Source organism: Notolepis coatsorum (assembly GCF_963971535.1).
Source record: "Notolepis coatsorum genome assembly, chromosome: 18".
Lineage (NCBI taxonomy): Eukaryota > Metazoa > Chordata > Actinopteri > Aulopiformes > Paralepididae > Notolepis > Notolepis coatsorum.
Window position 1 is genome coordinate 12,507,408 of NC_140182.1, and position 16,910 is coordinate 12,524,317.

A 16,910-nucleotide genomic window follows, 5' to 3' on the forward strand; every position below is an offset into this window, starting at 1 on the left:
TCCCCGTACCTCCGCAGCCGGCGCTGGGAGGGGCAGCCGCAGTCTTGGCCACAGCCCACTTCGGAGCAGTTCCGGCCGAGGAAGAAGCTCACGGCCTCCTCCTCTGCCGGGAGGTCCTTGGCCCGGGCTTGGCACTGCTTCAGGGACGTGTAGTCACAGGTGTAGGTAAAGCCCTCCTTCATGCAGGCTTCCTTCACGCCTTCTTTTCCCCTCCCGCTCTCTCTCTCCTCCTCCAGCTCTGTGTGGTTAAAGTCTATGCTGGCGTGAACATACAGAGTGTCGTCCTCGTAGTCCTGCCGGTCAAACCCGTCCAGAGTTCTGTCCACATCTGAGACGTTGTATCCCTGATGGTGACCGATGGAAGGCTTCAGTTGGCGGAGGCAGCAGGCTCCCAGCATGCATTGCTTCGTGCAGGCGTTGAGGGACAGGAAGTTGTTGCTGCTGTTTCCCGTGCAGTAGAGGAAGTCCTCACAGGAGCCAGAGGTGGGGTTTAAGGCCCAGCGGCGTTGAACTGACCTCTGACCTTGACAGTTGGTCTCTGGCCTGGGTTGCCAACATGCCTAGAGGTGGGGATGGGAGATACAGGGCCTCTTACCCATCCTACTACTACTATAGAATAGAAGGAATGTCTACTACTACTACACAGCCTTATAGAATAGAAGGAATGTCTTCTATTATTACACAGCCTTATAGAATAGAAGGAATGTCTTCTATTATTACACAGCCTTATAGAATAGAAGGAATGTCTTCTATTACTACACAGCCTTATAGAATAGAAGGAATGTCTTCTATTACTACACAGCCTTATAGAATAGAAAGAATGTTTACTACTACTACTAGTACTACTACTACTACACAGCCGTATAGAATAGAAGGAATGTCTACTACTACTACACAGCCTTATAGAATAGAAGGAATGTCAATGTCTTCTATTACTACACAGCCTTATAGAATAGAAAGAATGTTTACTACTACTACTAGTACTACTACTACTACACAGCCGTATAGAATAGAAGGAATGTCTACTACTACTACACAGCCGTATAGAATAGAAGGAATGTCTACTACTACTACACAGCCTTATAGAATAGAAGGAATGTCTTCTATTACTACACAGCCTTATAGAATAGAAAGAATGTTTACTACTACTACTACTACTAGTACTACTACTACTACTACTACTACACAGCCGTATAGAATAGAAGGAATGTCTACGCAGCTCATGTTCACAGATATGTACTGAACTGTCTTAGGCCATGAAAATAACAATCTGAATGTGTACGACTACTACTAAGTTACTAGTACTACTATTACTACTACTACTAGCAGGGGTGTTAAAAGTACCCAGAAATTATAGTTAAGTGAAAGTATGGGTACCGTCTCAAAATATTACTCAAGTAAAAGTCAGAGTATCTGGCTAAAAACACACTTGAGTAAAAGTTAAAAAGTTTCTACTTTTAAATGTACTTAATAAAAAGTTAAAGTAAAAAAAAAAAAAAAAAATCCGGGGCAATGAAATGTTCCGTTTCGTCCTCTTTATCACTCATACTATCATTTGTGGCAATCTTCTGTAGCTTGTCACTCTGACGGTCTATTCTTCTGATAGCAGGTGTTTAATCAAAGATCCCCGCTTTCTAATATTGCACAAGGACCAATCAGCATTGGTATTGGGCGGGTTCATTTTCCATTGATGGGGATTTGATTGGCTGTTTGTAAATAAAGTACGGCCGCAGGATTAATAACGTTAACGTTAGTTCGGCCAGAGAAACAAATATACTAATTAAAACGGTTGGACCTGCCAGATTTGTACTTTGTACTTTGTAGGTCTGCATTTTAAATGTAAGGAGTAAAAAGTATGTTTTTTTTCTCTGAAATGTAATTGAGTAAAAGTACAAGTATACAAACTAGGGATGTCCGATATTATCGGCCGACCGATATTATCGGCCGATATCGGCAGTAAAATGTGATATCGGAAAATATCGGTATCGGTTTTTTTTTTTTTTTTTTTTTTTTTTTTATTTAACCTTTATTTACCCAGGCAAGCAAGTAAGAACCAATTCTTATTTTATTTATTGTCAAAAGTATGCATGTTGGTTTAATTCAACAACAAGAGATATGTAATGTTAATTTTTACTTTTTTAATTATCATATTTTGCACAGATAATGCTTACATTTAGAAAGCCTTTTGAATGCATCCAGTGAAATTATTAATTACCTGAAATTATTCAGTTTTTTTGGGGGGAAACCCTGCATATATCGGTATCGGTTGATATCGGTATCGGTATCGGTATCGAAATTAAGAGTTGGACAATATCGGAATATCGGTATCGGTAAAAAAGCCAATATCGAGCATCCCTAATACAAACCTAATAATACTTGAGTAAAGTACAAATCCCCAAAAACAGTACTTAAGTATTTTTATTTTTTTTATTATTATTATGTTTTTGGTAGATATATTATTGGTTTTTGTTACCGGGCAGTCCGGTAGAGAGAGAGAGAGGAAGTATGGGAGATAGACGGGGAAGACATTCGGCAAAGGTCGCCGGGTCCGGGAGTCGAACCCGGGACGGCCGTGTTGCACCGCAGTGCTGTACGTGGTGCGCCACCCTGGTGCCCAGTAGTTAAGTATTGTAACGAAGTACAATTACTCAAGTACTTTACACCACTGACTACTAGTACTACTACTACTACTACTACTACTACTACTACTACTACTACTACTACTACTACTACTACTACTACTACTACGAACACAGAGCCGTTAATGTCTGAAAGCAGAGCCTAATTAGATCTCCACACACACACACACACACACACACACACACACACACACACACACACACACACACACACACACACGCACACACACGCACACACACCTCAACAGAAAAGCACAACAGCAAACTACAGTGTCACTATGGCAACGCTGAAGCTCAGCAGCGCAGAGGGAGGGGGAGGAAGGGGAGGGGGGGAGGGTTCCAAACCTTTTCTTTTTGTGATTGTGACCCACCTCAAGCATTTCAAATGTTCTGGAGACCTGTTTTTAGAGAACATGAGAGTATCCTCAAAACACACCCCAAACTACACACACACACACACACACACACACACACACACACACACACACACACACACACACACACACACACGCACACGCACACACACACACACTTGCACAGCATACAGCATACATTGTACAAAACTACAGTACTTCATGGAAGAGAGACACAGACACACATTCTAGATTCTACACACAACTAGAGACACGAGAGTCTAGTCTAAGAGTGATCTAGTAACACCTGCTGGATCTAATCCACTAGTCTAGTCTGGTCTACTGGTACCTGTCTCAGCTGTCTGTGACACAACGGTCCCTTGGTGTTGGGGGGGCAGGAGCAGTGAAACCCCCCGGGGTCAGAGGTCAACATGAGACATACGCCTCCGTTATGACAGGGGCTAGATAGGCAGGGGTCTTGGAGAGGGGCAGCCATCTGCAAGCTAGCTACTTCACATGCGTCAGTTAGTAGAGGCTGTTTGTTTACAGTGCAGTATGCCTGTATGTGTGTGTGAATGTGTGAGCCTATAGGAAGATGAACTGTAGTATCACTAGTATTCCTGTGGGGGGGGGGGGGTTCAGCACACACCAATTACTATAGAAATACTGTGAATAACTATAAGAACATAGCATTTCTATGGTATAACCACAGGAATACTGTAGTAATTCACCATACATTTCTATAATGTTCCACTACAGAAATATGATGGTGAATGAATATAGTGTGTTTGAAAAAAGAAACTACAGGAATACTTTAAATCGCTACAGTATTTCTCAGGCGTGTAAAAGAAAAACCATAGGAATACTATCGTTTTTTTGTTCGTTTATTTTTTATTGTATTCTATTTATTTTTGGGCTTTCTGTATTTTTCACCCATCCCAATTTAGTCGTTATGCCAATTCCCTTCCTGGTCGTTGCGCGCATTGCCCCACTGTCGGCCTGGGGAGGGTGTAGAACTACCACATGCCTCCTCCGATACATGTGGAGTCGCCAGCCGCTTCTTTTCACTTGACAGCGAGGAGTTTCAGCTGAGGGAACGTAAAGCGTGCAGAGGTTCATGCTATTTCCCCCAGATCCCCTCCCTGCTGAGCAGGCGCCCCGACCGACCAGTAGGAGTCGCTGTTTACAACGACCAGGACACACACCCCACCGGCTTCCCACCCGCTAACACTGCCAATTGTGTTAGATGGGACGACTGACCAAGCCGGAGGTACCGCTGACAGCTGGATTCGATCCCAGAGTCTCTGCGGTGGTAGGCGAGTGCTTAGTCCACATACTATAGGTTGTTACTATAGTTCATATTCGTATGGGAGAGAGAGAGAGAGAGAGAGAGAGAGAGAGAGAGAGAGAGAGAGAGTGTAGTGGAGCTCACCCTTGATGTTAGCCTCACAGGTGACCTGTCCGGAGGTGCAGGTGCAGACGGTGTCCAGGTGCGTCTCCCAGCGCTGGCCCTCCTCCACCTGTCGCCCCTCCCACTCACACCTCCTCCTCACACACTCACAGCCCTCCAGGTAGAGCAGGCGCGCCTGAAGCTCCACGTTCTGCACACAGTGTGTAGAAAATAACTTGTTGTGATTGTTGCATAGTATAGTTAGTAACAACAAATATAGCACATTGGGACATAGAAGAAAAACTGCACATTGTATAGGAATGTACATACTGTAGGATCCATATAGAATGTACATAGGATCCAGTGCCTTTAAGCGATTTATTAACATGTCTATTTACCATGGGTATTCTAGTAATCTTATTATTATTACTACTATTACTATTGTTTTATTGCACAATCGTAGCGGGCAAGGTCAACCGCATTTCACTGTATGCCCTGGTATGTACTGTATGTGATGAATAAACTCTTGAATCTTGAACATCACAATATTCATTCATATATAATTTGTGATGGATCACGGTCCATGTCGGTTTGGTTTTAGTTTATTCCTGCATGCTTTGGGTGTATTTTGGGTTTTCTCTGGTGAGCTGTCAATCACCAGACACGAATTATGTTTGGTTTTCTCTTGTGAGCTGTCAATCACCAGACAGCAGTTAATTGCCAGGCGGCAGGGCAGGTGTGTGGGCTTGATTGCCACCTGGTTGGTGTCAGATGTGCAGTGCTTTTAAGTAGGCTTGGTTTCCTGTGTTCAGATGCTTGTTGTCAGCATGAGACAATCCCTCTCCAGGATCAACGCTCGCAAAGCTGGGGGCCCAGACAACATACCCGGGCGGGTGCTGAAAGACTGTGCAGCGGAGCTCACTGATGTCTTCACAGACATCTTTAACACCTCCCTGAGCCAAGCCGCTGTCCCCACATGCTTCAAAGACACTACCATCATCCTGTTCCCAAAGAAGGCTTCTCCAGCCTGCTTCAATGACTACCGTCCCGTTGCTCTGACACCCATCATCATGAAGTGCTTTGAACGGCTAGTCATGCAACACATCAAATCCACCCTCCCTCCCTCCCTGGACCCCTTCCAGTTTGCATATCGGGCCAACCGGTCCACCGATGATGCAATCTCCACTGCCCTCCACTCAACTCTCACCCATCTGGACACTAAGGACTCATATGCCAGGATGCTGTTCATAGACTTTAGTTCAGCGTTCAACACTATCATCCCCCAACAGCTGATAGTGAAACTGGACCTGCTGGGGCTGAGCACCTCGATGTGCACCTGGCTGCTGGTCTTCCTGACCGGGAGACCAACAACACATCCAGCACCATCATCCTGAACACTGGGCAAGGATGCGTGCTCAGCCCCCTACTCTTCACACTACTGACCCACGACTGCACACCAATACACCAACCTCTTCGTCAAGTTAGCGGACGACACAACTGTGGTGGGGTTCATTAAAAACAATGACGAGTCTCACTACAGGGACGAGGTGAGCCAACTGATCACGTGGTGCGGGAACAACAACCTCATTCTCAATGTGGAGAAAACAAAGGAGGTTGCTGTCGACTTCCGGAGAGCGCACACCCAGCACCCTCCACTCACCATCAACGGTGCGGTGGTGGAGAGAGTGAGCAGCACCAAAGTCCTGGGTGTGCACATCACAGAGGACCTCTCCTGGAACACCAACACCGCATCACTGGCGAAGAAAGCTCAACAGCACCTCTACTTCCTCCACAAACCGAGAAGAGCTGGAGCCTCAGTGCCCATTCTGTGCTCCTTCTACCGGGGCGCCATCGAGAGCCTCCTGACCAGCTGCATAACCGCGTGGTAGGGCGGCTGCACAGCATCCTGCCGCAAGACCCTGCAGCGCACGGTCAGAACAGCTGAGAGGATCGTTGGTGCCCCCCCTCCCCTCCCTCCAGGACATCAACAATACACGTCTGGCCCGCAAAGCACTAAGAATCGCGGGCGACGTTACCCACCCCTCACAACGCTTTTTCACTCTCCAGCCCTCCGGGAGGAGAATGAGGAGCCTCCGAGCCAGGACCAGCAGACTGAAAGACAGCTTCATACACCAGGCTGTCAGGAAGCTCTCGCCCAGCTCTCCCCTCCTCTACTCTGCCATCACAGAACCTGGACTAACCCCCCCCCCCCACACACTGCCACTTTACAAACTCACTGCGACTTTACTTTACTGTCATTATTTTAGTTTACATTATATTAGTTTACTGCCATATCCATCATCTCACTGCCACTTTACTGCCATATTCTACTGCCATTATTTATCAGTTATACTTACTATGTACCACTGCTGCTAAAAAAAGATTTGCAAGTTCTGTTTACCTCCTATATTTATTTCAATCATACATAAAAAAAGATTGCCACTGTTTATACTGTATACTGTATCCTGTGTATAGTGTATGTGTACATCGTGTATTATGTTACTTATGTTTATAGTGTCCTATATGTTACTTTATGTTTATATTTAAAAAAAAATTATAAACACCGTGGGAAGGGACACACAGCTATTTAATTTCTCTGTATGTCTTGCACATTATGAGAAGCGACAATAAAGCTGACTTTGACTTGTTCATTTCATGTTTGCCCACAGTAGTAGAGGAGTATCTCAAGGACTGTTTCTAGGGTTTTCTCTGTCTGTAGTTCTTTTGGATTCTTGTTTGTTTTCAACTGCTAAGCAGTGGTGGTTATTAAAAAAAATTCCCCATTTCTTTTATCCTGGTGTTTTGTGTTTTCTATAGCTTTTATCTTTATTTATTTCAGTGTTCTTGTGTTTTCCACCACCCTATCTCATCGCTCTGTGATTAACTTTAAGCTTCCCCCCGTTTGGGGGCGGAGCTGAGCGATCATGGAGTAGACGTGTTTCACATGAGCTCCCTTCTACCATGCTGAATATACGTTTCTCCCCATTAGTCTTTATTTTATTTTTATTTGTTTTTTATCTGTTTGCTAGGTCGTCGTGTTTAGTATACATTCATCGACTTTTTTCGACTTTCTACGATGACGGGGGTGGAAACCAGAGCCATGAAACCATGCGCCTCAACCAGCAAGCCATCACCGCCGGGCCTGGCCACATCGTCGCCCGTTGTCGGGGAGTTAAGCGAAGCTGTGCTCTTGGTCATGACCAAGCTACACGCAGACTCTGAGACACGCATCGCTGAAGCACAGAAGAAAGTGTTGGCGGATTTCTGTGTCAGCCTCCGTCGTGAGATATCAGAAGAAATACGGCTGGCGGTAGTACCGCTGACAGACAAGATGGAGACGGTGCACGCTGTCTCCTCAGCTAATGCTAACGAACTAGCCATGCTAACAACGGAGGTATCATTACAGTGCGAGAAGATGGCGGGTCTCGAATCCGCCCTGCTGGCTAGGCAGGCTGAAGTCAACAAACTACAGTCGGCAATGGAGGAGATGCAGTCCCGGGATAGACGCCACAACGTCAGGATTGTTGGAGTACCGGAGACCAGCGGTGAAGGCCGTCTCTCTAAGACCGTACCCGAACTGCTGCAGAAAATACTAGGGACGGACGTCCTCCCTTTGCCTCCGGTCTGTGAGTCGGCCTACAGAGCGGGCAGGTTTTCTCCCGGCGTGAACAAAGAGCCGAGGCCCATCATAGTCAAGCTGAACAGACTCCAGCAGAGAGAACTCATCATGCGGTCGGCTCGTACCAGAAGGGGTAATCTGAGGCTTGGCGATCACAAAGTGGCCATTTTCGAAGACTTTACACCGGAGGTTCAGGCACAGAGAGGCGAATACAAGGTGGTCCTGACTAAGCTATGGAAACTAGGCCTGAGGCCCACGTTATTCGCTCCCGCGAAATTATCTGTGTTGGAGAAGGTCGGTGGTCAGCGTTTGTTTTGGTCGTTGGCTAAAGCGAAGGAATATCTCGCGGAGATACCCGAGTCTGTTGCTTGATATCTATGGCGGGTGAGTGACTTGGCGGTTTGGGCCTATACACATTGATTAGGCCGGCTATTCACAAATACTTGCTGTCATGCCCAGACATGCTAACTGCCCAATGCCCATCCAACTAGCGGGGCTTCCCAATGACTTCTGTTACTTGCTAAAGCTGACCTCATGGTCGTACTTGTGTATCGCCTCTTTGGAAGCTAACGAGCTAGCTGAACAATGTACATAATAGGCTAACGTGCTATCCGGATTCATCACTAGCTTACGCGCTAGCCTCGGGCTGGCCAGCGGGCTTCGTCTATAGTCTGCGCTGAGACATTCGAGACCCGTTAATGGTTACGTATTTTGGTTGCTGTTGCTGTTCAAAGGGACATTGGTTTGCACAATTCAAGAGTGATCGAATCCCTAACTAACTTCTGGTATGCTTTTATTTTTATATCCAGGTTGTTTTGAGCTTTGGGATCCATAGTAGAAGCCAAGGTCGGTTGAATATGCATATACAATATATGATAACAGGTTGGGTCGGGTATGGCTTGCACTTCATGGCTATATGGTTATATGGCTTGCACTATTAGCCATGACCCTCTTTTCCTTTTCTTTTTTCTTTCTTATTGTCGCTGTTTTTATGTCATCTGTATGCGCGATTTAAATGTGATCCGATTCTACCTTGGACTAACTGCTGTTTTGCCTTAATTTTGTTTTGAATTTTCCGTGATCCATTTATGCTATAACGTTGCGACATTAATATGCAGACTCCAAGGTAGATGGTTACAGGGTTGATGCTGAGTAATTATATAATAATTATTGTCGCTGTTTTAATGGCATTTGAATGAGCAATTTAACTGTGATTCGATCCTACCTTGGACTAACTGCTCCGACCGATATCTTTATTGAAACAATGTATGATAACAGGTGGTGTCAGGTGCTGCCTATTACCATCCCCGGATTAATTAATGAATGTGTTTAATTCTATTCTTACATAGGTTATGTCATTTCAGCCATTGTGCCGGATCAGAGGGACAGCTAAAGGGGTGCACTTTGACCATAACCCCTTTTTTCCCTTCCTTCCTTTTTTTTTTTTTTTTTTTTTGTCATTGTTTAATTGACATTGTTCACACAATTTTGCACAATTAACCTGTGACCCGATCCTGCCTTAGACTATCGGCTGGGATGCTTTAATTTAATTTTGTTTTGAATTTTCCTATACCCTTTTGGGCTATAACAATGCGACGTTGAAGCGCAGATTCGGAAATAGATGGCTACAGGTTGATGTGGAGTTATTATTTAATAATGGCTATTTTTACCATTATGGTTGTCTCATGTTGGGGCCAAGGCTCAGGTGGGTTTCGACCGATATCTTTATTGAATTTTATTTTATTATTATTTGTGTTTATTGGACTAGTGGGGGTTTACTCAGGGGTTTATCTAGAGGGGGGTTGGAGTGGGGAGCGTCTTATTGATCCATGTCTCTAGTGGGAAGTGATAGGAAGATGACCATCCTCAGTGGATGGTGCATAGGGTGGGGATTGGAGAGTGGGTATAGGGGGCCTTATAATAGGACGGGTGGGTTAGGGTTTAGAGTAGAAGGAGGGGGGGTTGTAGCTGGGGTGGTATTTTTATGTGTTTTATGTACTGTTTTATATGTGTGTAATTGTTCCTCCTCTGAACTCCTGGGATTGACCGTCCGGGCTTGCCGGGATCAGCACCTCTGTACTCAGCCTGGCTGCACTGGTATGTTCTCTACGCATTTATACAAGCTCGACCATGGCTAAATTGAATATTTTAATTTGGAACGCAGGAGGGCTTAACGCCCCACACAAGCGTGCCAGTGTCCTTTGGCTATTGAAGAGGAGAAATATTGACCTTGCTCTCCTTAGTGAGACGCATTTATTGGTAGGTGACGTGTCAAGACTGGCAAATCGGCAATATCACGTTATCTCCTCATCCTCAGCCGATGATAAGACGAAAGGAGTAGTCATAGTTACAAGACGTAACCTTGATATCAAAATCTTGGATGTATGGTCGGACACAGAGGGAAGGATTACTATAGCAAAAGTTGAATTCTTGCATAGGAAGATGGCTATAATAGCATTGTATGCTCCTAACACATTTGATTCAGCGTTCTATAATACAATCACGAAGAATATGTTGGAACTTAATGGATACGCTCTCATTGTGGGTGGCGATTTTAATGCGTGCTGGGATGCGGAGATGGATAGGTCCGGGCCCTCTGAAACGAGCGACCAAAAACGGGCCTCTAAGGCCCTTAGGATGTGGGCCAAAGACACGGGGCTCACAGACCTTTGGCGCTTATGCAACCCCACCCTCAAAGATTACTCTCACCTGTCAGCCAGACACAAAAGCTTCTCTCGAATTGACTATGCATTCGCGTCCCCTAATATGTTTGATAGTTTCGATGTCTCATTGGTTCCCTTGGCTCTCTCAGACCACAAGGGGATTTTCCTTACGGCAACCTTTGGCAGGCTCTCCGCAAGAGCTCCCAGATGGCGTTTTAATTCGACCTTGCTAAAGAACGATGACTTCTGTTCTGAGTTCAGGAGTAAACTAGCTGAATTTTTGCAGATCAACGTTGGCACAGTAGAAGACCCTAGGGTCCTGTGGAACGCATTGAAAGGATTTATCAGGGGTCATGTCACACTATTTGCCTCCAATTTGCGAAAATCCCGGTCAAAAAAGCTAGAAGGACTGGAATCATTATATGCGGACCTATTCGCATCCTTGCAAACTAACTATAATGAACGACTAAACACACAACGTAAGATAGTCAAAAAAGAAATAAACTCCATACTTAAACAACAGTCTGAGTTCTTGATACATAGGACAAGACAAAATTACTATTTTCACGGCTCCAGACCTAGCCATCTATTGGCAATGAAAATACGCTCAAATGATCATTTCTCGGATATCCCCTCGATTAGGACGAGCCAGGGTGCAGTCACTACTGATTCGAAAAAGATCAATGACACTTTTAAAGACTTTTACTCACAGTTATATAGCTCAGAGGGTAATCTTGATGACTCTAAATTTGAATCGTTCATTGGCGGGCTTGAGATACCCCACATTTCTGAGGAAGAGGCCAAGGAACTGGGGAGACCGATTACTCTCGTAGAATTGAGGGAGACGATTGTTGAAATGCAGAGGGGTAAGGCACCAGGCTGGGATGGTATTCCACCCGAAGTGTATTTAGCTTTCTGGGACCAACTGGGTCCATTGATGCTCGATATGATCAATTACGCTATCGAACAAGGGGAGTTCTCAAGAGATGTCAATATGGCGTTGATTTCTTTACTTCTCAAGAAGGACAAAGATCCCAATGATTGTGGTAGCTATAGACCCTTGAGTCTTCTCGGGGCCGATTTGAAGGTGTTTGCCAAGGTGCTGGCCCGTCGCCTGCAGAGATTTATGTCTGTATTGGTACACTGCGATGAAACTGGTTTTATCCCGGGACGTCTGGCTGCAGATAATCTTAGGAGGCTGTTGCATGTAATCGATAACAGTAAAGACAATACAACTCCATCCACAGTTCTGTCTTTGGATGCCATGAAGGCGTTTGACAGACTTGAGTGGTCATACCTGTGGAAGGTACTTGAGGTCATGGGTCTTGGAAAGAGTTTTATTCATATGATTAAAGTCCTGTATGCCTCGCCGTCTGCGATGATACTGACAGGCAAAAACTGTTCCACACTCTTTCCAGTCTCCAGATCTTCTAGACAGGGTTGCCCTCTGAGCCCGGGACTGTTCGCGCTTTCCCTCGAACCTTTGGCCCAATTTATTAGACAATCGGAGGACATCGTCCCCATAATGGTCAACAATACTCCACACAAAATTGCTCTCTATGCGGATGACCTGCTGATTTTCATGGACGACCCCTCCCGGTCGGCCACAAAATTATTGAGGATAATCGACGACTTTGGTAAATTGTCAGGTTTTAAGATTAACTGGAACAAATCAGCCTGCCTACCTCTTAATGAACTGGCCAAGGCGGTACGACTACCAGCTGATATCCCCATAGTAGAACATTTTAAATACTTGGGCATAGAGATATTCCCCACGCTGAACCAAACTACTAAGTACAACTTCACGGGTACTTATGATAAAATACGCCAGGATCTAGACAGGTGGTCGTCCCTTCCTAACTCCTTACAAGCCCGGGCTTCCATAATCAAAATGAACATCCTGCCTAGGATACATTTTATTAGCTCAATGCTCCCCCTGCCCCCTCCAATAGACCACTGGCGCAAGGTACAATCGATGGTATCTAAGTTTATCTGGAATAACAAACGCCCGAGAATCAAAAGGGCTACTACTCAACGTAGAAAACAAGATGGGGGCCTCGCAATCCCTGATTTTAAACTTTATTTCTGGTCCTTTTCACTGAGACCTCTGATGTGCTGGCTAGACCCTGTAGAGGCTGTATTGTGGCGCTCCTTAGAAGCGGCGGCGGTATCTCCGCTAAGATTGCAGGATGTAGTGTACTCCACTATCTCTATTTCGAAATGCCGGCTGAGGTATGGACCGATCATAACTCACGTGATACAAACGTGGCGTAATGTACAGAGGTCGTGTGGGGTTAAATGCCCTTGGCACCTGGACTCTCCAATTTTTAATAACCAGCAGTTACTTGTTGGACACAAGCCGGTTAATATTCCTCAATGGCAAAGGAGGGGAGTGCATACTCTGGAGGATATTTATGATAAGAACGGCCTCCGTGCGTTTCAGGACTTAAGAGAATTTTATGATCTTCCCGGCGAGTCCTTCTTTCTTTACCTTCAACTAAGGTCAGCACTGAGGGCGCATGGCGTACCGTGGGCTCAAGCCTTGCACCCACACCCCTTCCTCAGGCTCATAGTGGACAGGACGACATCCAGAGGGTTTGTCTCCGACTTTTATACGCTCTTAATTCAATCCACATATAAAAATGTATCATTGGATACAATCTGGCGTGTGGATATCCCGGAGTTGGACCCCGAGTTTGACTGGGATGATGTTTGGGCAAATGTGGCATTATCTTCCCGCAACCCCAATCACCAGCAAATTAATTTTAATTATATTCATAGGACCTATCTTACACCTAGGAAGCTATATGCTATGGGACTGATAACCGACTCTCGGTGCACTTTGTGCTCTCAAAAGGCCACAGGCACTTATATGCATATGTATTGGGATTGCCCACCAGTGGCCCGCTTCTGGAGGTCAATAACGGACAAACTTTCAGATCTGTGTGGCTTAACTATCCCATTCACAGCTGTTACGCTACTCCTGAACGATATAACGACACTACCCGCTTCCGTACAACTGAAAAGGGTTGTCCTAGCGGGCGTCACAGCAGCGAAGAAGCTGATAGCAATGAGATGGAAGGAGCCTGAGAAGCTTACAATGATTAACTGGTCCCTAACTCTATTGGATGTGATTTATCTTGAGATATCCACAGCCCGGGTGATTGGGGTAGGGCAGGCTGGAATTGACCTGTGGTTCGCAGCAGCTGAGAAGGTAAAGACCGCAATGTGCGGCTGAGCGGGGTTGAGGTGCGTGTTCGGGTGAGTCCGGCGGTCTCTTGGGAGGGGGAGGAGGAAATGATTTGTCTGTCTTGTCTTTTGTCTTGTCATCTTGAGTTTAGCTGGGGATATTATGGGGGGGCAGCTATTTATCTATTTCTTCACTGTTTGGCCACTTTTACACGGTCTCTGTGAGTCTATGGAACACCTCTACAGGTTTTTGTTTTTTCATGAAGGTTCATTGCTCTGTTTTCGGGTCATGTTCTCAAAAAATGGTCCTTGTGGTGGATTGGAGATGTACGTTTTATTAATATAGGGTCACACGACCGGGAATCGGGGCTGAACACTGGGAAAGACCATTTATTAGATAGTACCCCTTGGAATTAAAATTTAGAAGGTTGAACTCTGTTTTCTTTTCTCTTGTCTGTATAATTGTTAGTCTGTATTATTATTATTGTTTTTGTTATTTTCTTGTGAAGTTCTATGTATTGTGATTGTGGTTAATGTGTTGTCTTGTTTCATGTGAATAATAATAAAAATTTGATCAAAAAAAAAGCTTCCCCCCGTTTGTGTGTGTCTGCGACTCTGCGTGTGTGTCCTACACACCCCCCAATCCTGACAATAATTAACATATTAATACTACATCTCTGTACATATACCTGATTAGCACTATTACTCAGTAGTACTATATATTCTATACCCAGTTTAATCACCTGTACATTGTATATCACTATTGCACTTTACTGTTACATTTGCACTCTGGTTGGATGCCAAACCTCTTTTCATTGTACTGTACTTGTGCTGCATGATGACAATTACATTTGAATCTAATCTAATCATCAATTACAATCATTATCATATCATGTGACTCGCACGTCTATTGTATCGCATCACGTCAGTGACATCACATATAGACACAGAGCCAGCTTCCCTATGATTAGCAGAAGGAGAGTTGTTGAAGCAGTGTTCCTGTCTGTGTTGGAGTACAGAGATGTGATTTATAGACATGTTGAAGCATGTTCCTGTCTGTGTTGGAGTACAGAGATGTGATTTATAGACATGTCGAAGCAGTGTTCCTGTCTGTGTTGGATTACAGAGATGTGATTTATAGACATGCAGCAGCTTCCACTCTTAAGACCTCTGTTTATCATTCAGCCATTAGATTTATCACCGGTGATAGTTATGGTATTCACTAGGGCTGACCCCTATTAGTCGAATAGTCGACTAATCGGTCGAAAGGAGCCGTAGTCGACTGCCAACCTCTTAGTCAAAAAAAATAATAATTATAATTTTTTTTTGATTTTTTTGTTATCATTCTTTCCAAAAGAAAAGAGGCCTAGAAGCGTGGCTAACGCTAATGGCACGTATACCAGAGGCTAACTGCCTAAGAAAACAGGCACAGAGGCACTGAAAGAGGATTTCACCCATCTGAACACACTAGACTAGACAAATATCAAGATGTATCCATCAGTGGACCAATTGCATGCTTTTGCAGAGGACAATAATCCTTCCGACATTAAACACCCACACAGCCCAAATAGAATGATAAAAAAAATTTAAAATAAAAAAAATATTATACTTTTTTTTTTATAGTCGACTATCTGCACATTTCATCCAATCATAGTCGACTATCCAAATCCTTAGTCGGGGACAGCCCTAGTATTCACCATTGTATCTTACTGTATATAATAAGATCTGGTGGGCCTCTCTGGTAGAGAGATGGTGATAGGTATGGTACTCACCATTGTATATTACTGTATATAATACGATCTGGTGGGCCTCTCTGGTAGAGAGATGGTGATACTGTAGGTATGGTACTCACCATTGTATGCTATATAATAAGGTCTGGTGGTCCTCTCTGGTAGAGAGATGGTGATAGGTATGGTACTCACCATTGTATGCTATATAATAAGGTCTGGTGGTCCTCTCTGGTAGAGGAATGGTGATAGGTATGGTACTCACCATTGTATGCTATATAATAAGGTCTGGTGGTCCTCTCTGGCAGAGAGATGGTGATAGTTATGGTATTCACCATTGTATGCTATATAATAAGATCTGGTGGTCCTCTCTAGCAGGGAAATGTACTGTAAGTTGCATTGGAATCTGTTTTTGTTTTTGAAACATGCTTAACTGTAACTGTCTGATGTTTCTGTATTTTAGGGCTGAGCCCAAACATGTTGGCATTCGAATTCTAAATCAACATTCAAATGTAAAAAAAAATTAAATATTTTTTTCTATTCATTCTGTTTAAAGCAATAGGGTTTTTCTTCACAGTTGCAGATAAAGATTAGGCTACACTAATATTATAGTAGAAGAAACTGATTAGTTATATTCATTAGAAAGTTGATTTAATTGATTTAGTTGGGCTGGGGCTTCTCCCTGGGCTGGGTCTGGGGCTGGAAAGTTGATTTAATAGAAGAAAAAATACTAATTTAATCAGATTAATCACTTTATTCAAATTGATGATTTAGTTTGAGGATATATATATATAAAAACATTTATTAAAAAAAATGTATATATATTTTTTTTAATAAAAAACGAAGGTTCAAACGTCCGTTCGAAAAACCCTGACGAAGTTCGAATCCCAAAAACAGGCTTCGAGGACAGCCTTACTGAATTTATTAACACACTATGACACATCGTAACATCTCAACGACACTGTGAACCACTCAGTGTATTTATCCAGTATGAATAAAGATTGAATTAATGAATATCATGTCATAACATTTATCATAGATATCATGTCATAACATCATAGATATCATGTCATAACATTTATCATAGATATCATGTCATAACATTTATCATAGATATCATGTCATAACATATATCATAGATATCATGTCATAACATTTATCATTGATATCATGTCATAACATTTATCATAGATATCATGGCATAACATTTATCATAGATATCATGTCATAACATTTATCATAGATATCATGTCATAACATTTATCATAGATATCATGTCATAACATTTATCATAGATATCATGTCATAACATCATAGATATCATGTCATA

General features: G+C 43.7%; 1 protein-coding gene across 1 annotated transcript in view; it reads right to left on the reverse strand.

Moving 5' to 3' along the window:
- Nucleotides 1-16,910, reverse strand: part of kcp (kielin cysteine rich BMP regulator) — a 151,539-nt gene that overhangs the window by 117,347 nt on the left and 17,282 nt on the right. The window contains exon 5 of the mRNA XM_084334857.1: nucleotides 4,425-4,593. Within this exon, the coding sequence (XP_084190983.1) occupies nucleotides 4,425-4,593 (169 nt within the window). The remainder of the gene's footprint in view (nucleotides 1-4,424; nucleotides 4,594-16,910) is intronic.